We start from the raw sequence: 24,602 nt of genomic DNA, 5'->3' as shown, positions 1-24,602 counted from the left end.
GTAGGTGGGTCCAGGTATGTACGTTTCTTTTAGAGCAGAGCTACAGATTAAAAATGCCCAAGGTGAAGCGGTCAAAAGTCTGGCTGTACTTCACAGCAAAATATGCAAACTCAGCAGCGCTGCAACAAGTGCTTTAAGCTGATACTGTATACTGTCAAAGGAGGTAACACCTCGAATCCAATGAAACACCTGGCGACGCATAGCGTTTTTTTTTTTAAAAGCCGAGAAATGCGCCATTTGATAGCTTGCTGCGAGACCTCGCACCGAGCACATCTACTTGCGGGTGTGGTGGCCTGTTATCGGACCCGGATTTAGCAACATCCCCCAAAAACCCGAAGAGGAGAGTCCTGGCCCCTAGCCCTGCCAGTGTAGCAGAAATGATGACGGATGATGATGGCAGCAGCCAGCCGTTCTTCTCTGCGTGAGTAGCTTAATGTTGTTCGTGTGTATTTACGTTGAGTAGGCTAACCACGTTATTACATTAATGCATGTAAGGTGAACTAGCAAACATCATCACAGCTACATGCGGCTGTCTTCTTGTTTGATGACAGATACTCCCTTCACCCTGGCCAAAAGGCTAAAATGACCAAAGAAAAGAGGGAAACGGCTAAACATGAGAGGTTTTTGGACAAAGTTTTGTGTTTTTTCCATTGATTAAGCACTGCTACCAGCCAAGAGTGATACCATATATGCCCCATAGCTGCAGAAAAGGCTAACATTGTTTTTTTTTTTTACAAAAAACCAGCTGAACATGAGAGGTTTTGGACCAATTTTTGTGTTCTCCATTCTTTAAGCACCGGTTTGAGCACCGGCACCATTTCAAGAGTACCGATTTGGCACCAGTATCGGATAAAACCTAAACAATACCCATCCCTAGGTGGGACTGACAAAATATACTGGGGACTTCCCCCTTCAAGCATGAAACTTGGTATTTTGATACTTTTGCTCCCTTACAAGAATAAACACAATTCTTGACTGTTGCTCACTTTCTTCATTTTTTATTGTGACTTAAACTCAGTTGAGCAAAGGATTAAAACTATTAACCAGAATACTGGTTTGGGGTCCATTTGTCCCATTATAGGATATAAAGTAATAATAATAAACAACAGAGCTAAACAATGAACCAATAGAAAAGAGCATACTGAACCTTAACCCTCATGAAATGTAAGATCAGTTTTCCTGATACAATTAATAAAATAATGTAATAAACTGAACAAACAATGCTGAGAGTTCTTTACTGCTCTGGAAAAAAAGAAAAAAATGATTTGAATATGGATCATCTTTTTACTTCAGGTGTTCAGCAATGACTCACATCTGTCCCACATTTCTAATATATACGTTTACACCGTATGAAATTCTCATGTGCTTCTTTAATTGTAGCTTATCGACAAACCTTTTTCCCACAGATGCTACAAGGAAACGGTTTCTCACCTGTGTGATTCTTATATGGCAGTCCAAACCTGACTTCTGAATAAATCCTTTGCCACAAGTGCTACAAGAATGTGGCTTCTCAACCTGTGTGAATTCTCGTGTGTGTTTTGAATCCTGATGAGTCAGAAAATCTTTTCCCCACAGGTGCTACAACAATATGGCTTCTCACCTGTGTGAACTCTCGTGTGTGTTTTGAATGCTGACAAGGTACAAATTTTCTTCCCACAGGTGCTACAGGAATACGGCTTCTCACCTGTGTGAATTCTCATATGTTTTTTGAATGTTGATGAGGAAGCAAATCTTTTCTCACAGGTGCTACAAGAATACGGCTTCTCACCTGTGTGAATTCTATTGTGTGTTTTGAATGTTGATGAGGAAGCAAATCTTTTCTCACAGGTGCTACAAGAATATGGCTTCTCACCTGTGTGAATTCTCTTGTGTTTTTTTAATGTTGATAAGTCAGCAAATCTTTTCCCACAGGTGCTACAAGAATACGGCTTCTCACCTGTGTGAACTCTTAGATGTGCAATCAGTTTGTATTTATCAGGTAAAGTTTTTCCACACACGTCACATTGTACAGACTTGTTCTTTGTGTCTGTTCTACTTTGACTCACTGGACACAAGAGTGTTGTCTACTCTCTGACTGTGACGTCTCTTCTTCAGCTCTGCATTTCTAGTTGATCTTGAGTCCACATGCCCATTTTCTTCATAATCTCGGCTCTCTGCTTCAGGAGAGCTGTGAGAAAGGAGCTGCTCGCTGTTTGGTTCTGGTTCACTGTGGTCACTTTTCTCATAAGCGGGTGTCACCTTGAAAGTATCAGCCTCCTGCTTCAGTCCAAGCTGCTCTCCCTCCTGACTTCTGCATAGTTCCTCCTGTTCCTCTTTAATCTGTGGAGGCTGTGGATCCTCCTGGTCCAGACTGGAGTTCCTCTCCTGGTTAAAGACCTGCTGGTCTGTAAGAACATCCTCTTCTTTAAAAGCATGCTGATGGACATCTAAAATGATAGCAAAACAAACATTTGAGAAAATATTTACTGGTCTAAACCATTAGCAGATCTCTACATCTTGAGTATGTTGCTCACATATACCACTGAAATTTAAAATGTAAAAATGTGAAAAATTAGGAGGTTTGAAAACTCTGAGTTCTTCTTGTGCCTTGAACCCCTGGCTAGCTATCGAGCTGGTGGGTAACAGACGTCTCTGAAAACGTCAGAGCACTTTTGCAAATAGGTGATGTCTTGATAAACCGTGCAGATATCTGAAGTTTACACAGCTACATTTCTCGCCTGAAAATATGTTAAAAGTTAATTTTGTCACCCAGAAAGAGTAATATTAAAACTAAGTAGCTGCCGCCATTGTTGGGAACGTAAATTGGCTGAGGCGCACTATGATTCCTGGGATAGGTTGGGCCACGAAGGATACACCCAACCCATCCTTCAAATCTGGGAAAATGAAGGACACATTTGTAGGCCGCATTTGGAGGAATCTTCGAATTTGGACAGCCTTCATTGCATTGCTGCAACGTAATCGGCCTACAAATGCAGACTCCCGAAGGATGCAGGCCCTGAATTTGGACACAGCTATGATACTGGACACTACTTCTTCTTCGGGGTATAATGGCAGCTGTCATTCTTGTACATGCAGTGCTGCCATCTTCTGTTTCAGTCCATTATTACAATCTTAAATCTTACAAAACTTCCCATGACAAGTTGACTATTAAATTAGTGGTGGACGATTTTGATGGTAGACTAATCATGGCAGCCCTAGAAATAACTAAATGTTTTTTGTTAAATGAATGTGGATGTCTGGATTGGCTATAGTTATAAGATGGCATGCTGGGGCAGAGCTCTCTTGCACCAGTGTTTTGGCTGTGCCTGAAATGCCATGAAAACTCTCTTTGTCTGATAAATTTCAGTTTAGAAACTCTGAATTCATATTTTCCAAAACAGAATAGAAATATTTATTCATACTTACTCAGACCTGTAAACTGTTCAAAACTCACCATTTCCATGCTGCAGAGGAAACATGTAATTCTTAAACTGATAACACAACAAAATGAAACTTGTGTTGTTGGCTTTGTGTCTCTGTGCAGATTTTGTCTGAGCAGTGGGTGGAAATTTGAAACTCAGATGTTTCACATCTTTCATTCTGCTGAATTCTTATGCACTAATTTTTCACCTTTTTGCATGAATTAATGGTGGAAATGCATTTATGTAAATGAAAACAGAAAATTATGCCAAAGAGATTAAATCATGCTGCTTTTTACTTTTGGACTTTCAATTCTTCCTGTGACTCTGAAAATAAATGCAACCAACTAACCTAACCCAGCTGTCTGCATGTCTCTGGAGAGTGAACAAGGGGAGAACATGCAAACTCCACACAGAAAGGCCCGGCCACATGATGGAGTCAAACTCAGGACCTTGTTGCTGTGGGCCAACAGCGCTAGCCACTGTTCCACTGTGACACCCATGAGTCATATTCACTGTTATTAAAACATCACAGTTTTACATACCTATTCTGTGTAACTTTATCTCAGGTTTACAGATGGTCTCCAGCAGTCTGAGCTGCTCTTCATCAGTCCAGACGATAATGCCTTCAGCCTCCTTCTTCAGTCCAAGCTGCTCTCCCTCCTGACTGCTGCAGAGCTCCTCTTGTTCCTCTTTAATCTGTGGAGGCTCTGGGTCCTCCTGGTCCAGACTGGAGTTCCTCTCCTGGTTACAGACCTGCTGCTCATCCAGACCCTCCTCTTCCTCACAGTCATATTGTTGTGGGAGGTCTTGAGGAACAAAGAAACACAAGAACAATAATTACAAATGTGTTGATATAAAAACTCAAACTATCTTTTAAAAGCTACATGCTAACATGTTAGGATCGAAGTTTCCCAAACTAAACTGCAGGGTGACACCATGAAAACATCAGTGTCTGAAATCCTTCTTTAAACAAAGCTTCACTTTAACTTCAGAGAAGTCTGTTAACAACTTGTTAAATGTGTTTTCTGCTGACATCTAACTAGATCTTTACTGCACAGTCTCAGTGTTTACAGAGGATCCAACACACGCCTGATGTACTCAACAGTGGAATATGTTAGAGAGAAAAAAGTTTAATAAATAAATCAAAATTTTTAAAAACCTAACCTATCAGTGACCATGGACCTGCACCAATCCAACATAGTCCATCACTGGACACTGACCCACAGCACTGATAAATACCCAGTTTAACATCTTCTAGTAAAGTCAGTCACACTGAAGAATCTGAGCTTGAACAGCACAGAGTTAAAAACATGTCCATACCTATGATGTGTGAGTTTCTGTCGGGTTTCCGGCTGATATCCGGCAGTCTGTGCTGATGGTTGATCTCCTCCTCATACTGGACGATGGTTTTTTGAACCTCTGAGAAGATTTCTTCACAAACAGCAGTTAATCTCTTCTTGATGAACTCTCTCAGATACTGAACTGAACTCATTGCTGCTTCAACTGGGGCTGAGCGGATCGATACAAGCATCAATAAAAGCGATACAGACGTTGGTATCAGATCAACACTGATGTGACGGGATTGATACTTCAGTTTGTGTCTCTCCTCCAAGTTCAGTTCGCTTCATCAACAGCAGCTATGTCTGCACACACACTGCTCCTCTACCACAGTAGTGCTGTCCTCCTCCGTTCTTCTTCGGGACCTGATGGCGTTTGACAAATCAGCTTACAGGTGCATTAATCCCGCCTACTGGACTGGAGTGTGGACAGGAGAATAGCAGGAAAAACAAGGATAATTATATTCTTTCATCAATCTTATAATTCAATAGAACAATCATCCATTTACTCGTAGATTTCTGAGATTAATGAGGAGTCTCTCTTTCCATAACATGTTGTATGGCTGTATTAAAGAAGACTGCTATCATCATTTCCTTATTTGTTTGAGCTTTCCTGATGTCTGATTCCAAATATAATAAACTATCCATCGTCCCTCTTTCTTTATGAAACCCACTCTGATCCCCAGAGAAGAGACTGTTAGTATCTAAAAATCAGCTTCATCTGTTTTCATGCTCTCCCCAATGATACGATGGGTTTTTAACTAGTTTACTATTATCTGCTTCCTGACTGATGGGATTGTGCCTTTTCATATACAGTGGGGCAAAAAAGTATTTAGCCAGCCACCGATTGTGCAAGTTCCCCCAATTTTAATGATGACAGAGGTCAGTAATTTACACCAGAGGTACACTTCTGGTACTAGCACACTTCAAATCCTGTCTCCCCCCCACCCTGGACCCCCACCAATTCGCATACCGCCAGAACAGGAGCACAGAGGATGCAGTCTCCATCGCACTGCACTCTGTCCTCTCACACCTGGACAACAACAACACCTACGCCAGAATGCTGTTTATAGACTTCAGTTCAGCGTTCAATACAATCCACCCCTCACAACTCATCAAGAAACTGACAGACCTGGGCATCAGTTCCCTCATCTGCAAATGGTTACTGGACTTCCTGACCAACCGCCCCCAACATGTCCGGCTGGATAACCACTGCTCATCTACCATCACAATGAACACCGGTGTACCACAAGGCTGTGTGATGAGCCCTTTCCTCTACTCCCTCTTCACCCACGACTGCAGACCTGCTGATGGTTCCAACACCATCATTAAGTTTGCAGATGACACCACGGTGATTGGCCTCATCAGTGACAACGATGAGGCCGCCTACAGGGAGGAAGTGGATCGTCTGGCTGAGTGGTGCGACAGAAACAACCTGCTGCTTAACACCGAGAAGACCAAGGAGCTCATCGTGGACTACAGGAGGAATGCTGACCCACATCCACCCATCCACATTAAGGGGACGGCTGTGGAGCGTGTGAGCAGCTTCAAGTTCCTGGGAGTCCACATCTCCGAGGATCTCACCTGGACGACCAACTGCTCCAAGCTGGTCAAGAAGGCTCATCAGCGCCTCTTCTTCTTGAGGACTCTGAGGAAGAACCACCTGTCCTCAGACATCCTGGTGAACTTCTATCGTTGCACCATCGAGAGCATCCTGACCAACTGTATAACAGTCTGGTACGGGAACTGCTCTGCCTCGGACCGGAAGGCGTTGCAGAGGGTCGTGAAAACTGCCCAGCGCATCGCCGGAGCACCACTTCCTGCCATAAAAGACATCTACAGGAAGAGGTGTCTGAAAAGGGCTGGGAAAATCATCAAAGACCCCAGTCACCCGTCACATGGACTCTTCACCCTCCTGCCCTCTGGGAGGCGCTACAGGAGCCTCCGGACTAAGACCACCAGGTACCGGAACAGCTTCTTCCCCACAGCTGTCAGACTCCTGAACTCTGCCTCCTGATATCTGACCCACGTTAACATATGGACTGAACATACACACACCCACAATGGACAACTGTACCCTCAAACACACAATAATAACATGGACTGAACCACCACTCACAACCACTAGCACTTTATATAGCCTCTGTAGAAACTATCTACACCCTCACTTATCTTAACTGCACTACTGTATAGCTCTGTGTAAATAATCATTCTGTACATTCGATAATCTTTAATTCTACAACTGTTTACAACTTCCATAGTTCACATTTCTGTATAGCTGTATATCTCAGATTTCTGTAAAGTTATTTATTTCATATTCTGTATAGTTTTCATATTTATATCCTGTTCATAGCCTGTACATAGCTTGTACTCACTACAGCCTGTACATACTTATAGTTATAGCATATTCACAACATAGTTCATACCGTGTACATTATAACATACCATAATAGACCCATTTCTGTAATATACTTACATATCTATACTATTGCTAATATATATTGTAATATATCTATATCACTAAAGCACTTCTGGATGGATGCAAACTGCATTTCGTTGCCCTGTACCTGTGCATGTGCAATGACAATAAAGTTGAATTCTATTCTATTCTATTCTATTCTACTGAAACAATACGGGAATAGAGCAGATGTTATAGAATTCAACATTAATGAATCAATGGTACAGAAGTGGAGGAAGCACAGTTTTTGGCTTTCCCCATATTTCAAAATCTACTTTGTCTCTTTCCTATTAATGTCACCTGGCATAATTAGCAGATGATATTGCTTGCAGCTGGTGCAATGCTTTCGACCAAAACAGGGACCGCTTGATGAAAAGTTTCAAATAACTATAGTATCAGAATCAGTCTTATTAGGTAATGTTAAAATAATTTTATCATTTAAGTGTTTTCAGTGTGGGAGAAAGTACTCTGGGCCTTCAAGTTAAACACTATTAAAAGCAGTAACAAGTTTAATATTCAGAAACTTAAATTATGTATCAGTAGCAGAATCAGGGTACACATTTTTCAGGGTCAAGCACCTTTTAAGCACTTTCAAGGTCCATTTTTCAAGCTTTTCCAGCACATTACCGAGGAGCCTCGCGGTGTAATACATACTGTGCTTCAACGTAATATTACTGTACTGTGTGTGTATAAGGACCACAAATGATACATGTTAAGAGACATGGTTACAAAGAGGATTTCAAACTCCAGGCTGTCAGTGACGCAGTAGAACCTGGGAACAGAGGAGCTGCGAAATCTGTCTGTCTTTGTTATTATGCTCAGCATCTTTTAGTTTACATTTTGACTGCACAATTGTGAGCCTTTTGTTATGCACAAAAACAACATTGTTTTATTTTATTTATGGAGCATTATTTTTTAATAAATGCTGATAATTTATTTCTGAGTAATTTTTTCTTGTAAATCTATGCTGTATGTTAATAAAAGTGCCTGTGTGAGATTTGGGACACAGCTTTGACTAAGAACTCTCTTTTTGTTCTTACTTTATGGCTTTAAAAAAAATATCAAGATATATATCGTATATTGATATCCAGCTAAAGAATATCGAGATATGAATTCTGGGTCATATCGCCCAGTCCTACTCAGTTAAGACTTTAAGAATGCACAAGCATCTACCTAAAATCTAGTTATTTAGTCTGTCGTCTGTGGTATTATTAGGTACAATTATAATGTATTGTTCATCTCCCTTAAATAAAACAGGCAACCTTAAAGTATGAAATATTCATATATCAAAAACACTTAAATTTGTCTGTTGTCTCAGTGCCCCACAGGCCTCAATGTGAGCTTGAAGCCATGTATAATTTATAAAAATAAACAAATATTGAATGAAAGCCAGGGATGTGTTACGTTCACATTCTCAAAAATTATTTACTAGGACTTACCATTTACTCATCCCTGACTGTCCAATCAATCAATCAATCAATCAATCAATCAATCAATCAATCAATCAAGGCTTTATTCACCAGGTGCAGGTTGCCCTGCAGTGAAATAGGACCCCTCCCCCCAACCTTACACACACAACACAGACATCACATGGGGATACAGGTCGGAGATCGGTAGCGTTACAGAAAAAACACTGAAATATGCACTACAATGGGAAAGTATAAGAGGAAAAAAAGAGACCTCTACTCATGCTGGGCTCCTGGGAGGACAGCATGAGAACAGGAAACAAAAAAATTCCTCTGCACAAAAAAGCACATAAATGTCCACAGCACAACATTATGGAACACGTGACATACCACAGGGTCGGGTGGGGGGTGAGGAGTAATCCGAAGCAAACACAGCAGCCATCCTGCCCAGCGCTACCATTCCAGTACGGGCTCAGACCCACCGTGTTCCCAGGAGGGAACAAGCATCGAAGGCGTTTGGAAAGGCAGGGGGGATGAGTGTGTGCATATCAGTGTATGTGTGTGTCTGCGTGTCCAGAGTTCAGCTGAGACAGTGTCCTTCGCCCTGCTAGGCTAAGTAAACAGTCTTCCAGCCAACTCAGGTGACCTTGCATGGAATGGGAAGGAACAGTCTAAACACAGTCGTTATTAGGGTGTTTTTGTTCGGCTCAGCCTTGCCACCGCAGCTGGCGCCGAAAGGGTATCCGCATGAAGTGATAGTGCTTTTTACTTTAGTGCGAACAGCTCACATGAATTTCAAAGCTGTTTTAACAGTCCAACACTGGTCTCTCAATCTCCCGTTGGAGAGCCGTGAGCTTCTCCATGATGTTATCAAACTTGCGCTCTGTGATGTTGTCATTCTTGTGCTCAAAGAGCCGATTCTGAGAACTCACAACCACAGTGACACACTGTTACAGATGTCATCCAATTTGCGCCCAGGGGTGTTATTCCGAGCGAGCCCCTCCAAGATGTAATCCAGTCTGCACTCAGAGATCTTATTCTGAGTATTCACGGCAGCCGTAAGCCTCTCCAAGATCTTATCCGTGCTACACTCAATGAGCTCATTTTGAGAAACTCACGCCTCTTCCCATCGTTTCAATCCCAGCGAGCAGCCTTGTGGGGGTTTGAACAGCCAGTTCCGCTTCCTTAATTCTTCGATAAGTCAGGGCCAAGCCAGCTCCGATCAGCAAGAACCCTGTTACCATGGTTCCGAATAGGTAGATATCTTCAGCACTCAGGCTCACCCGAGCCCAGACTTCTCGTTGAGAAGGGGTGTCAATTGCATTTAGGGACCAGTTGATCAAATCCATAATACCTCTTTTAGGTTTTAGAGAACAGACTGTGAGAGAATGTTCCAGGGAAAAGTAATACAAAAAACATGAGGCTAGACAAGGACATAAGAGGCTAAGCAGGGAAGCTAAGGGAGAGGAGGAGAGGAGAAAAGTGCGACCGCCTTCGTCAAGAGCAAGACCCCGGCGGGGTCACATATTGAAACAGACTGACATGCAGAGGTGCAAGTCAGCCCAGGTTGTATAATTTTTGCCCAGTTTGACCCATTTAGCAGAAGTCAGCCTGTTTAAGGCTCTGATATCTATTCTGTAAGATGACATGGTATGATTTTCTCACCCAATAAAGGAAAATTTTAATATATTGGTCTACTCTCCATTTTATCAGAAACAGTTATCACAGCTTGTAAATTTTATTTTTATACATATATGTAAGCATTGAGCCAAAACTGAATTTTGGAACTGAAACTGAATTCAAAGCAAATGAATTCATTTTCAAAATATAAAATTCAATTTTAATTTAGTCACAATCAGTTTCAAACCAATAAATTGAATTTCAAATTAGGCTAATTCATATTCAGTTTTAAAAAGTATTTATTCAAGTTAGAATTCAGATTCAATCTGAGCAATTCAAATTCAAACTTAACTTAGTCAAATTCAGTTTCTAATGGCACAACGTTCTGCCCATAAATTTCCTCCAGTTAAATACAGATAAAACAGAAACTTTAATTGTGCTCCTGATTACATGTTTTCAGAAATTAAGCAGCATATCAGGTTTTAAACCCTTCAGTTCAATCGAATCTCAGAAAAGTTGTCACTTGAGAAACACTCCAAACTACTGTTTCGTAACTGTTTGTATCATCTAAAGAAACATTTATAAACTCAGACTACTGGTGTCAAAGGCAGAACTTGAGATGATTATTCATGCTTTTCTTTCTTCTCGTTTTTAATTTTCTGATTGTTTTATATTATTATTTATATTTCTGGTTTTATTGTGGAGCAGTTTGGGATTTTTATCTGTGAAAAGTGATATATAAATAAATTTTACTTACTTGATGTCTTTTAAATGTGCTATGTAAAGAAAGCTGACGTGACTTGTGACTTTACTAAAATGTCAGCCTTTTCTTCATCATCAGTTGCATTTATATCGTTTATTTAGCACTATTGAATTGTGATAAATACTTCAGACTTTCCCAGGTACTAACACCTGCTGTCACAGCTGACCCGCACATTAAATCAGTAACACTCTGTGAACTCTCTTTTTCCCTTTCAACATCAATACACACCAAATTATTATCTTATGGATAAGCCAGTATGTTTTAGAGTCGGATGTCTTTATCTTGCTGAACCACATCCCTACAAACACTCATCAGAGATCCGTTTCTCAGTATTTTAGCACTCTTCATCTCCCTACAGGCGTATTTATCGCTGTTGTAGCTGAATCTGGTTCCACTCACCGAACGACGACCGTCTGGAGACGATTTTATGATCACTTTAAATCCGTCCTCGTGTCTCGTTGTCACGGTTACACTGCGCTCACTGTCCGTTTCCTCCACATTACAGGTTTACTTTCACTCTTGTTATTGCTCTCCTTTTACGCTTTGTTCTTTGTTAGTATCTTTTATGATATTTACTAGTGATGTGACGTTCTGCGTCGAGTAATGGAGGAAGCGTTTCCGCGATGCGCGTAACGGGGCTTGCTTCATTTATGGGAGGAGCTGAAAATGATGACGTCCGAAGCCTCGCTGCCCGGCTGTACCACGTGACTGGTTCAGGAAGTGGTTCGAACTTTGCCGCGAGCTATGATAGAGATATAAACCCCTCAGACTTCAAAATGTGGGTGTTTGATGGAGAGTTGCGGTTAGTGAGAGTTTGGAGACAGTTTGGAGGTTTATGAGAGAATGGAGCCAGCTAAGAAGAGGAGCATGTCCTCCCTTGTGTGGGAACATTTTGATTTCATTCCTCCCAACAAGGTATGTAAATTTCTACAGAAGATGCATTTTCATAATACTGATGGTGCAATACAATTTATGTTAAGCGCCGTTACTTTTGTACAAGGTGAAGTGTTTGCTATGTGCCAGGGAGCTGGGATATAACAACAACACCTCATCCATGCTTAGGCACTACAGAGCTTTGCATGATAATAAGGGGAACACCGATTGTGGAGCAAGACCAGGTGAGCCATCAAATGCCATGATAATACAGCATGCAGTAATGTTACTACATGATATAACAATATTATACAACTGTTATAAGTTACGTGTGTGATATTTATATTTGTGCTTTGTCTTTATTGTCTTTCCTCAGGAGAACAATCTCAAATAGATGAAGACCTGGTTATCATGGTGATTGAGGACTCACAGCCATTTAGCATTGTGGAGGACAAAGGATTTAAAAGATTTGTTAAATCATTAAATCCTAGCTATGTTCTCCCCACTAAAAAGGCCATAAAAGCAGTGAAAATTTAGTTTTTACTGAATAAAATGTGAACAGGCAGGACTGAGGCCTCAGTCTGTAGCTGTCTATACCTCAACGTTACAAAAGCACAACCACTGTCCACACCCCAACCACACCTCACCTCACGGTAAATAATCATTTCCATTTTAAGCATTTCCAAATAATCATTTTCCATACTGCCAGTATAAATATACACAGTATACTGTCGTTGCTTCCAAATTGGCATTTGATGCATCCTTCCCCTGAATTTGGACCAGCCATCCTTCAAATTCGGGGAAAAGGACGCATTTGTCGCCACATTTGAAGGACTCTTTGAATTCCGACAGCCCTTCGCTGCAGGTGAGCCCATCTCCCCTGCACAACACTGCAGACTGTGCACCACAATCATCCTTAGATTAAAAAAAGAATCAGATATAATTAATCTCAACTGTAAATACCATCTATCCATCCTCTACTTCTTATTCTTTTCAAGGTTGTGTGGGAGCTTATCCCAGCTACCACAGGGTAAGAAATACAAAGAGTTTACAAAGAAGTGAGATGACAAAGTTCAAAGGTAACTGAGAATATTCTGGTATGCATGTTTATGCAGAAGTGTTTGATTTTAATGTTATTAGTGCACAATGCTAAGTAGATTTATTCAAAAGTCAAATAACATACCAACATTGGCTTTGATGGTCTGATGTTTGGGGCTTTCCATTTCTAAATGTTACAGATGAGATTTGCATCCAGCTCCTGTCCTGCACACAGTTTGGACAAAATCACCCCATGAAACCATCAGAAACTCCAGGCTGGAAAACAGTTAAGTTATAAACTTTTTAAAAACAAAACAAAACAAAGAAAAAAAAAGCAAAAATGTAATAAATGCAATTTATAAGAGCGTTACGCAGAGAGGTGTGGTGTGGAACACATCAGACATCACTCAGTCTAAACTGAAGTAATTAGTACTTAGTTTATTGGACAACCCTTACACATACAAACAGTAACTTCCAAAAATGCCCCCCTGTCTTCTTCTTCTGTCATTTTTAACAACAGCTTGCATCCAAAGATGTTGCACTACTGCCATCTCCTGGCTTTTATTCTAAATTCACTTCCAAATCCTTAGATCCTCTTGATGAGACCAGTATTTCTTAAAAAACAAAACAAAAAGCCACTCCTTTCCCTTCATTATGACCTAACTGATTAACCACCTTTTCAAATGTTAGTTCCATTACACCACCCATTTCTACCCTCAACACTCTCTTACATACTTCCTACAACTAATAAGCACATGTTCAACCGTCCCCATAGCATTACACCAATCACACAACCCAGTCGGATGTTTCCCCATCCTAAAAAGAGTACCATTTAGAAAGCGAATGACCTGTTTGTATTCTACTTATAATAACCTATAATATCCTGTCTATTTAATCCACTATGGCTCTTAACTTCTATTGTGTTTTGTATCCTATATAAATGTCTCCCTTTTACTTCATTATCCATGCTATTTTCCAGAAATTCTTACTTTCTGTCCAAACTGTATTTTTCCCTTGCTTTGCTTTGTAGTAGAATTGTCTTGAACGTTCCAGCGAATAGGTTTATGCTACGAACCTATCAATGTATTTATAAGTTACACTTGTGTTTGAATCCTGCAGCTTATCACACATTTGATTTCCATGTGTGACAACTGCAAGTGTCCAGAGTGAGGACAGACTGAGGGACCCACTGCTGCACATCATCTGTGAGGCTTTGCACCCCTGATGATCCACCAGGACAAACTCAGCAGTGTGTGAGGAAGAGGAGGAGGAAGAGCCAGCAGCAGCTGACAGATGGAGGGAATAGACAGACTGTTCAAGTTACACACTATGAAAGGCAGCAACAAGTTTAATATTCAGAAACCTAAAGTATGTATCAGCAGCAGAATGGAGCTAAAAATGGTGGCCCCTAGAAACAAAGCACGTACAAATTCCAAAACATATTTCTAGCGTTAACTGAACTTCCTTAACAGAGCTACCTAGATCACTTAAATTACACAATTGAAATCATATGTGTATTGTTTGTGTATTTATACACAAGCACTCATATATATTCAAATAATTAAAAAAAATTTTTTTTACCTGTTACTACCACACACCAAATCTAGTCGTTGGTATTTACTGGCTTGTGTAGCCACTAGACAACAAAAGCTCAATGTTGCGCCTAGCATTCTGGAGCACTTCTGTTGTCTTTTGTACGTGTTTTGGAGTTTTTCCGTGCTTCGGGGTTTGTACGTGCTTTGTCTGTAGGGGCCACCGTAAATATACTTTCATTTATTCACTCCACATAAAATGTAATAAATAAATCATATTATACAAAAACCAACTATTCACATTTCAACTTTTGGCTACTTAAATTTTCAGGTTTTTTTTAAACAAATTTAAAGTGAAACAAAACAAAACACTGCAAACCACAACACAATTAAATATAAATTAAAATATGAAAACAAAGAGAAGATGCACATTCTCTGTCATATGGGCCTGCATGAATAAACTTTCTGAATCCTTTATCATCTGAAAATAGTTGTGGATGATTACTATACCTTTCTAACGTGACGTTGTTGTCCCTGGCTCTCTCTCTCTCTCCCTCCGGCTCTGTTCCTGTGCTACTGCGAGTGTAACTACCGCCCCTTCCCCCTCTGCCCAGCGCAAAACACAAGGCTCACATGCGGAGTGAAGCGGGGAAAAAAGTGCGAGAGAGAGGGTGATAGAAAAAAAACAAAAAAAAACACGGCTCCCAATAAGGAGCCGGCTCGCGTAGTCCATGTCAAAGATCCGGTTCTAAGAGCCATTTCATTCGCGACTGACAAATCACTAGTCCACAAAGTGCGCATACTACAAAGCGTGTGGTCACTGGATTGGGACACAGCTATTAGATACTATAAAAGTGAATATAGGAGATTGTCTATAAGATTCTTTATATGTTTTTCTCATACGTTCCTTCTGCTTTTCTCGAAAAATGGGAGATTCTCTATATGTTCTTGTTATACGTTCCTTCTGCTTTTCTCGAAAAATGGGAGATTCTCTGTATGTTCTTGTTATTCGTTCCTTCTGCTTTTCTCGAAAAATGGGAGATTCTCTGTATGTTCTTGTTATTCGTTCCTTCTGCTTTTCTCGGAACACGGGAGATTCTCTGTATGTTCTTGTTATTCGTTCCTTCTGCTTTTCTCTGAATGAAGAATCTTCTTTATACATCCTTATGACACGTTCTCTTTTTCTCTCTCTAATTTTAGCACTATCTCTATAGATTTTTCTAAAATGTTCTCTCTGTTTCTCTCTATATGTAGCATTGAGTTTACACAGATTATTTTTGTACACACTCTTCTTCTGTCTGTGATCAGGATCATGAGACTTTCTGCTAGAATCTTTTTTCTTTGCCTTAAAGCTTTCATCAAAAGCGTACATCTGTCTTTCTTTCTTTTTCTGATTTTCCCTTCTCTGTGGTAGTTTTTCTTGGACCAACAGTCGTCTCCTAATCTTTCTCCTTTGCTGTTTATTATGCTTCAACAGTTTATGTGAGAGTTCATCTGTTGTCATAGTTAAACAGGAGGCAGTGTTTAAATCATTCAGAGGAACAGAATCTTTTGTTAACTGAGTGTCTCTTACAGAAGATGCAGAGGTTTCTATTTCTAAATAATCAGAATTGTTCAGCTCAGCAGCTGGCTCATTTGAATAATCCACTCTGGATGACATCACTTCAGTAGCTAAAGTGTCGGCCACAGTTTTCTGTGTCTGCTCAGTGGACTTTGGGGTTTCAAATTCAGGTTCATTTAAAGCTGGTGCTGGAACAGTTGTAGCTGTTTGTCTGTTTTCATCAGCATTTCTTTGGTCAGCAACGTTTTCACTGTGGAACTCAACAGGCTGTAGCTCATAAGCACAGGTTGGTGCGATGCTACACATTCGGTACAAACGTTTGATCCTGTCAATCATGTCGTTAAGACGTGTGAATTTTAACATAACTGCAGTTCCACCACTTACACTTAGCGACAATGGCATTCCTGTAGACTTACGTGGGTGAGGATCAAAATATGCGTATTCACCTGAAGTCAGCCTGGAAACTGCGATGGCTGTTCCTCCCATGACTAGCAAAGCGTAGCGAAACTCTGAAGCCAAACGCTGTAGTCCCTGTTCAAGGCTCGGAAGATGATCTGTACCGTCAAATGTGCCATAATGAGCAAACTGAGACATGTCGACTTGATACTCGTGTCTGCGGCTGATGATCACAGTGGGAAGTTCATCACAGGCTAGAAACACGCTGTTCACAAACCTCTTTCTGGCATCTGAATACACGGCATGGCCTTTGTCCAACACACGGTTGAGATCTGCTCTGGTAATGAATTCATCCTCGTGTAAGAATGACAGGAAAACCAAACTGTTCGCCATGCATTGCTGATTCCGGTACTTTCCATACTTAGCATTGGCCTGGCTTCGAGACGCACAGATGCTACTCACTCGTGGACGACTTTCACTGTTTGTAACCTGTACATGAGACGGTCCTGGAGCTTCTCCATCATGCTGCGTTTGCACAGATAGCTGGGGTTCAGTCTGGATTACCTGTTGTTCTTTAGCATTTGGCACAGATGATGAGCAAACACCTCTCTTTACCACATCTGCATAAGACACTGCGGCCGTCTGAACGCTGAGCTGCACTTCTGGACTGGGAATACTTGTAACAGACACCTTTACCTGCTCACCGGTCTGAGAAAGATTTACCTGCTCCTTCTGCTTTTGCCATCTAAGCTTCTGGGACTGTGACCTTTGACCTTTCCTTGGCATTTTGTGCAAGTACAAACTGGACCTTATATGTATTTATACACAAATGTATACAAAACTCAACCTGTAAACACTGAAAAACTCCTCAAGTTTCTATTAAATGGATCAACTATACAAATGGTAAAGTGTTCTTATGACCGTTTAATTGATGTAAAAGGCTGGCTTAAATACAAACTCAATATAAAAGTTATTGAAAGATCCTTAAAAACGTTTTATTGTAGCTTTTTCAACAACTGTATATTATTACTTCTTTTTTTTAACCAGACTGGTTAATGAATAGGTCTATACTTCTGTGAAGTAATATGCAGAATAAATCTCAACAATCAACAGGCTATAATAAAAGTCTTAGCTTTGAAGTAGACTTTGTGTAAATCTTTCAGATATCTAAAATTTAAAGCAAATATATGGAGCTGTGGTGGTGTGGTGATCAGATGACAGGCGATGAGGATTCTTCAGCTGGATGTTCTGCAGCAGTCAGGAAACAGGAAGTCTGGGTCCTCAGGGCAGCTTCTCAATGACAATTGTAACTCAATACTTACACTGAGTAATAGAAATGGGTTTGTCCTTAAATAATATTAGTATAAACTTACTGTAGTCAAATGTTATAGTCAATGAAACAGACTTGAAAAATGTATTTGAATCTAATTTAATATTTATGTAAATAGAGCAGTCTGAATGTATATATTACAAAATAACCAGATTGTCTTATTACAAATAAACCTTTAAGAGGTGTATATTTTATATAATTTATCAAAGCAATTGCACCTGTAAGCCAATCAATGTTTATTCCAAAGTGTAATGCAAAATTAAAATGACAAATGTAGGGCTGTGTAAGTAGTTTCTACAGTGACTTCTACTATACTGTATATTCAACTTCTTACTTGTAATTTCCAGTAAAATGAGTGGATATGAGAGAGTTTAACGACAGGAAAGAAGGAGCAGTGAGAGCAGAGATCTCTCAGATTTCTGAAAACAGATCGTCGAAGTTGCGGTAACTTCAATTTCCAAAAACTTGGTTTGTTGTCAACCTTGGTTTGTTGTCAAACTTGGTTTCTTGTCAAACTAGGGCTTATGCTTGTCAAAATTAGATAGAGTACATGGCGGAGAATGGATAGAAGATAGAATGGCTTGTCAAAAAAGATGGAGCAGGGAGAGGGAGAGTGATAGGACAGACTGAATTTGCTTGTTAATGGCTTGTTAATGATAGAGGGAGAGGGTTTTCTGCAGCAGGTCACCTGTAAGACAGAAAGAAAGTGGAATTAGACACACTTCCAATAAACCTGGCTTTACCGTATTTTTCAGACTATAAGGCACATTTAAAAGCCTTTAATTTTCTCAAAAATAGACAGTGCACCTTCTGTATGGTTGTGCTTACTGATTTCAAACCAATTCTATGTGGTACACGGCACTCTGTCAAATGTTTTAGTATGACTTTGGTAAGCTACAAAGCAGCACCACTTGATGTATTGTCGGAGCATGGCTTTTCTTTTTTTTTTTCTTCTTTTTTTCTAAGGAGCATGGCTAACATAGTCAGCACCCTCATAGAGTAATTCGTACTGTGCTTCAACATAATATGGTGTGTGTGTGTATAAGGGCCTGGCACCTGTTGAGAGCCATGCTTATGAAGCAGATTTCAAACTGATCAATCCACATTCATCAGTCCATAAATCCTGAAAAGTGAGTGTATTGTTCTGTATTTTATGTCTTACAACTGAAAAATTTTGAGAGTTATTGTAAATGAGTTGAATAAAGTTTGACTTATCTGTTTTGTTTGGCTTAATGTGCCTTAGAATTTAGTGCGCCTTACAGTCCGAAAAATACAGAACATATATATCATTACACACTGAAGAGTCGTACAGTACATTATTAGATTCAACTGAATGAAAATGTTTATCATATGGTGGTGGAACATTTCTAAGGACATTTTTGCATTCTATTAACACAATAAAAACAAACACAGTCTGTAAACCAAGATGTGGTGCTACAGTAACTTACTATAAACATTATATGGTCAAGCTAAACCCACACAATGAAGTCAGAGCAGACAGTTTCAGACCACCTGCTTTAAACACTTCACAGCACTCAACTCACATGATCCTAAATGCCCAAAGGTCTCAAATTCCCGTTTCTGTGTGTACTTACCTGGTTCAACAGTATATCATAATGTCTGGGGAGCCGTTAACATAAAAGTAAAAAATAATTTACTCAGTATGACTTTTGGCAAAATGAAAAATTTGGAGACAGATGACTCCTAAACAGCAGTTTCTACATTTTTCAGTCAAATATGGGGCATGTTTAATACACACTCCACTAAATCTACAATAAACTTAGCATGGCCGATATTAGGGCCTAATTAAAAATGTACTATGATGATAAGAGAGATCTGTAAGTCTGGAAATGTTTACACAGACTTTTCTACGATCTGATTATTCCCAAGAGCTGTGCTGACTCACTCCACTAAACTGAATGTCCTATAATGAGAAACATTTCCCAGCACTGTACCTCAGACAAACCTTTACTTACCAGACTGGAGACGATCAGATCAGCAGTCTAGAGAAAGGAAACAATTAATCAGATCACTGTTTGATGATTCAGACTGTTGAGCCTCTTCACACACAATCCAATTTACTGTGACATAAATTAACTAGTAAAATTCTTAATTTATTTAAGGCTTTATGAGCTTAATGTAGTCTAAAGAGGAGATAAATGAACTGCAGCGTCTCACATGGCTGTAGCAAGTGTAATAAAAGCATTCATTACTACAGAAATATAAAGAATAGCCACCAATATTTGTTGGCACAAGTGCAGGATATACCAAATATTTCCTACACAGAAGCTTTGTGGCTCCAACATTTTCTACAACAGGTCAGTACTACTAAAGTGTGAAAGCCAAAACTTTTAAAAATGTTAGATACAAAATAATTATATAAATCAGAAGCAACAGAAAACCTCGTCATGTCTGATATGAATATGTAAATCTTAAAATAGTTTTAAATATTGACATGTTACAATAGCAGAGGTGCACCATGTTTTGTAATTAAAATTAAATGTCTTAAATTTTTACACTAAAAAGTCCTTTCATTATACCTGTTGCTAGGAATATTTATGTATTTTGCAGTGTACCTTTTTGGCAACTTTTCTATTAAATTTTAAAACACATTATATTCACCAAATAAGTGATAAACTAATTAGACACACTGGCTGTAATGTACCTAACAATGTCCACTCACACCTCTGGTTTTCTTAGTTTTTCATTATTGCTTAACTGTACAAAATACTTCTACAGTGTTCTGACTTTAATGTAACACATCAGCAGAATTTGAGAGACAATATGAATCAATACCTGTGCAGCTCTTAAGTGTTTGAGCAACCACTTATACTGACTCCCCTAAAACACTTTCATTGTTTTGTCTGCTACTTAAATCCACAAACATAAGGAGAAAATGAACAACTGACATTTAGCTATGTTTGGATTCAATAAGCCATAAGAAATTTAAATCATACATAAATGGGCTATTAAACTTCAGGGACATTTTCAGGGACAGTCAGAGGTCCCGTGTGAGGACTTTGCTGCTACAGGTAATAAATCCTGACTTTGTGTTTTTGCCCATCAGTAAATGGAAACATATCACAAAAAGTCAAACTACTGTATGTAAGTTGTCAAATGTGCTACGCAATGCCAGGTTCATACTGCCTCAGTTACAATCACTGTTTACTTACCAGCAAAGGCAAAACCAAAGATCTCTTTCACTCTGTGTAACAAAAGACAAAGCACAAAAATACAGAATGAGACAACTCAAATCAGCATCACAGTCAATACTGCATCACTCTGTGTAGTACAAAAGATTCAGTACATTCTTTGTTTACCACAGCAACAAACAACTCACCTTTTTCTACACCTTATTAAAGATTACTGTCTTCATTAAGGTAAAATATGGTTTCATCCATTTGTAATAAGCCACACACGTCTCTTAGTTATGTGATAGCTCTATTAGTTTGGTGCTATTAGATAACACAGTAGATTTAATAAGCAATGATTTGCTACACCTAGCTCTGCACACTTTATCAAATTCTGACATCACAATTTCAAAGCATGAACAATCATAAATGAAAGCTTGGATGATATTTTTGTAGGCTTCAACATTTGAGTTCGTCTGCATTCAAATTCTGCTTCCTAAAAATATTATCACCTGCACACAGTATCATTTAATATGCTGTTGTTTTAAATATCTACATATCATATTTATAATATTAATGGTGCACTGCTGCATTTTATTTATTTGAAGGTGGACTTTTTTATATTTCGTTAGTTTTTCACAAAGTGAGAAGTTAAACAGAGCTGCAGGTGTAGGTTTCATTTAAAAAAAAAAAAACAACCTGCACAAACAAGTGTTTGTTAAACAGTTCTTAAAATTTAACTAAAAAACTAAAATTACCTAATTAAAAAAAAACTTCTTGTTAAGAGATGTTATTATTCTTATATTATGTGTTTCATCCTCACTCTCTCTCTCCCTTCTGTTAATTAACCCACAGCACAAAAACACACCGGTACAGGCACGTGACTCTTTTTCTCCCGGCTTTCAGTCAGAAGCTGTGTCCCAAAATGTCGGCTGCATCCTCCGGAGGCCGCATTTGAAGGCCGATTATGTCACAGCCAGTCGACGGAGGCTGTCTCAAATGCGGCCGACAAATGAGTCCTTCATTTCCCCGAATAAACTTTTAACATATTTTTAGGCGAGAAAGTAGCGGTGTAAATATCTGCTTGGTTTATCAAGACATCGCATATTTGCAAAAGTGTGCCGACGTTTTCAGAGACGTCTGTCACCCACCGGCTCGATGGCAAGCCGGGAGGGGGGTTCAGACCCCCGCTCTTTCGCTACTCAGGTTAAACATGATATACAAGTCACTCTGATAACTTAAAAATGTAATTGTTTGCCTTTTTCTGTGTTTTATTTGTTCTGGAGTAAATCGGTTTGGCTGAGATCAAAGTTATTAGATTATTAGATTAAATAAAGCTTTATTAATCAATCCGGTGGGTTCCTCCGGGATTTTCACACAGCTCAATAAACGTTAAACGGTCGAGAATTTACGCCAGTGTCCTGTTATATTTTAAATAGCAAGGAGCAGACGGCCGAGTTTATTAAACTCCAGAGAGACAGCGGTGACGCAAATCTGAAGGCTAGACCGTCCAGTTTCACAGCCTTCTCGGTCCACGTAGACCGCGAAGGCTGGGTCCTCCGAAAGATGCAGCCGACGTTTTGGGAAACAGCTAATGGCGGTAAAATGGCTCCTGTGAAGTTGCCGACCCTGCTGCTTCAGCAGCTAATCAGTGGTTCTAAAATGACGGCTCATTACCTTACAACCGAAAGAATGAGGCCGTTTTTAACTGACTGATTTGTGAAGAGAATTAACTTCAGCTTCCCTAACAGACTCAGAAACACTAACACACCGAATGAACCAAATACAACACAATAACTGTAATAAACAATCAAATGAACCATATTAATTTCACACTGGGCCTATAGCAGCTAGGCTAGGCGTTAGCACTTAGTGCTAGCATACCAAACACTCCTTTTAAATAGTAAAATTACAACGTTTCACTAAAAAAGCAGCCATTGTGTTACTTTAACATGACTTATACTTCGACTGGCTTCATAAGTCACTAACAACAACTGGGTAAATCCCTCATACAGCTTATAGACATTTCATTTCAGAAAAGAGAGACAGAGAAGCAGCGCTTACCGGTGGGGATCGAGCTGAGAGTGGACGGAGATTCAGGAGTCAGGCAGAGACGTTAAAAAAAGAGGCATTCACGGGTAGTGGGAAACTCCGCAATTACACAAAATTGGCATGGAAAACGTGAAAAATATATGTAAATTTAAATATTATTATACTAGATTTTTTTGCAACAAAAAGCAACTAGCAGAAATTTAATTCTATAAGTTTAATAAATGTTTCAAACAGGATTCTTTGAATTTGAAATAATGGTTAAAAGACATAAATAAACATAAGGTCATTATGTTAAAATGTACTTTATTATGATAGATTTATTTAACTGACTGCAGTAATAAGAACAGTCTTCTGCTGAACACCAACACCAAGGAGCTGGTGTTGGTGATCGCCTAAGCATCCTCACAGTAGGAGCTGCAGAGGTTCATCTCACTCCACTGCAGGACTCAAGAGGTTCAGGAGGTCCCTTAACCACACTGCTATGAGACTTTTTAACAGGGACTCCTGATATGTTCATTGCACATTTGTTTCTTTTATTCTACTACATATTGGTTGTAATCATGAATTCTGAATTGCTTTAAAGCTGAAGCTGTCTGCTAAAACTAGCTGAAAAAGCTGAAAAGTTGCAGAAATTGTAAAAACTTTGCAGAAGCAAAGGAACTTTGCTAAAATGGAATAACTTAGCAGAACTGCAATATCTTAGAGGAAACATAATACTTGGCAGAAATACAATAGCATAGCAGAATTTAGCAGAAATATTGTAACTTACCAGAAACATGATAACTTCTCAAAAATACAAGAATTTAGGAGAAATAGTATAAGATAACAGAAAGAATATATTTAGCCAAAAATACATAAACATTACAGAAACATTATGATTTAGAAAAATAGTACAACATAGCAGGAATACTGTGATTTACCAGAAATACAATTATGGAGGACTAATACTTTAAAATGGGAGACATATTGATACACACACACATACACAGAGCCTAAAGGGAAGAGTATTTGTGCCATGGAGTCTTAACAAGAATGTGAGGTCCATATTAGAAAAGCTGGTAAAATCATAAAAGTTTGCAGAATTGTAATAAATGATGAATATGAATTACTGGTCTGTGACAGTGTATTAATTTGTAGGGAAAAAAACATGTTGACCAAGGTGGAATCGAACCCACGATCTTTGGCTTGCAGACCCATGTCATTACCAACTGCGCCACTGGGAAAGAGAAGAGCCGTTTTGAAAAACATGGTAATGAGGAGTCAGAATTAGATCGCGGCGAGAGGCGAAAAACGCCGTTTTTTGGAGTTACAAAACGTTGTGTAACTCAAAACCTAGGTGGACTAGAAGCATATTTCTTGTACTGGGTGAATCAGCGGACTTTGGTGTACTTTGACTGCGATTTTCATTGCTCTATGTACATCCGTCGCTGAGATATGACGAGAGAGGAAACGGAAAACCTCAGATATGATTGGCTGGCTGGGAGGCCGTGCAGGCCCTGATATGTGATATGTGTCTGAGTCCTCACAGAGGATTGGCTGCCTGGCAGAAATATATAGAAATAGTATGATTAAGCATAAATACTACATTTAGCAGAAATACTATATTAAGCACAAATCCTATAAAAAGCAGAAATACTATATTAAGCACAAATCCTATTAAAAGCAGAAATAGTATGATTTAGCACAATAGTAATAAGTTAAACA

General features: G+C 39.4%; 2 protein-coding genes across 2 annotated transcripts; both read right to left on the bottom strand.

Moving 5' to 3' along the window:
- Positions 1 to 1,970: 1,970 nt before the first annotated feature.
- Positions 1,971 to 11,607, bottom strand: LOC113029829 (putative golgin subfamily A member 6-like protein 19). The gene is made up of 4 exons (XM_026180850.1): positions 11,385 to 11,607; positions 4,722 to 5,156; positions 3,944 to 4,207; positions 1,971 to 2,426 (listed from the first exon to the last, which is right to left on the bottom strand). The coding sequence occupies exons 2-4, from the start codon at positions 4,930 to 4,932 to the stop codon at positions 2,032 to 2,034; spliced, it is 870 nt and encodes a 289-aa protein (XP_026036635.1). The 5' UTR covers positions 4,933 to 5,156; positions 11,385 to 11,607; the 3' UTR covers positions 1,971 to 2,031.
- Positions 11,608 to 15,245: 3,638 nt separating this feature from the next.
- On the bottom strand, positions 15,246 to 23,519 carry LOC113029852 (uncharacterized). Its single transcript, XM_026180882.1, has 5 exons — positions 22,911 to 23,519; positions 20,889 to 20,920; positions 19,692 to 19,718; positions 15,386 to 18,403; positions 15,246 to 15,274 (listed from the first exon to the last, which is right to left on the bottom strand). The coding sequence occupies exons 4-5, from the start codon at positions 17,169 to 17,171 to the stop codon at positions 15,246 to 15,248; spliced, it is 1,815 nt and encodes a 604-aa protein (XP_026036667.1). The 5' UTR covers positions 17,172 to 18,403; positions 19,692 to 19,718; positions 20,889 to 20,920; positions 22,911 to 23,519.
- Between the last annotated feature and the right edge of the window lie 1,083 nt (positions 23,520 to 24,602).

Source organism: Astatotilapia calliptera, chromosome 9, assembly GCF_900246225.1.
Source record: "Astatotilapia calliptera chromosome 9, fAstCal1.2, whole genome shotgun sequence".
Lineage (NCBI taxonomy): Eukaryota > Metazoa > Chordata > Actinopteri > Cichliformes > Cichlidae > Astatotilapia > Astatotilapia calliptera.
The sequence above is the reverse complement of the archived record's forward strand: the minus strand, read 5'-3'. Positions and strand labels throughout refer to the sequence as shown.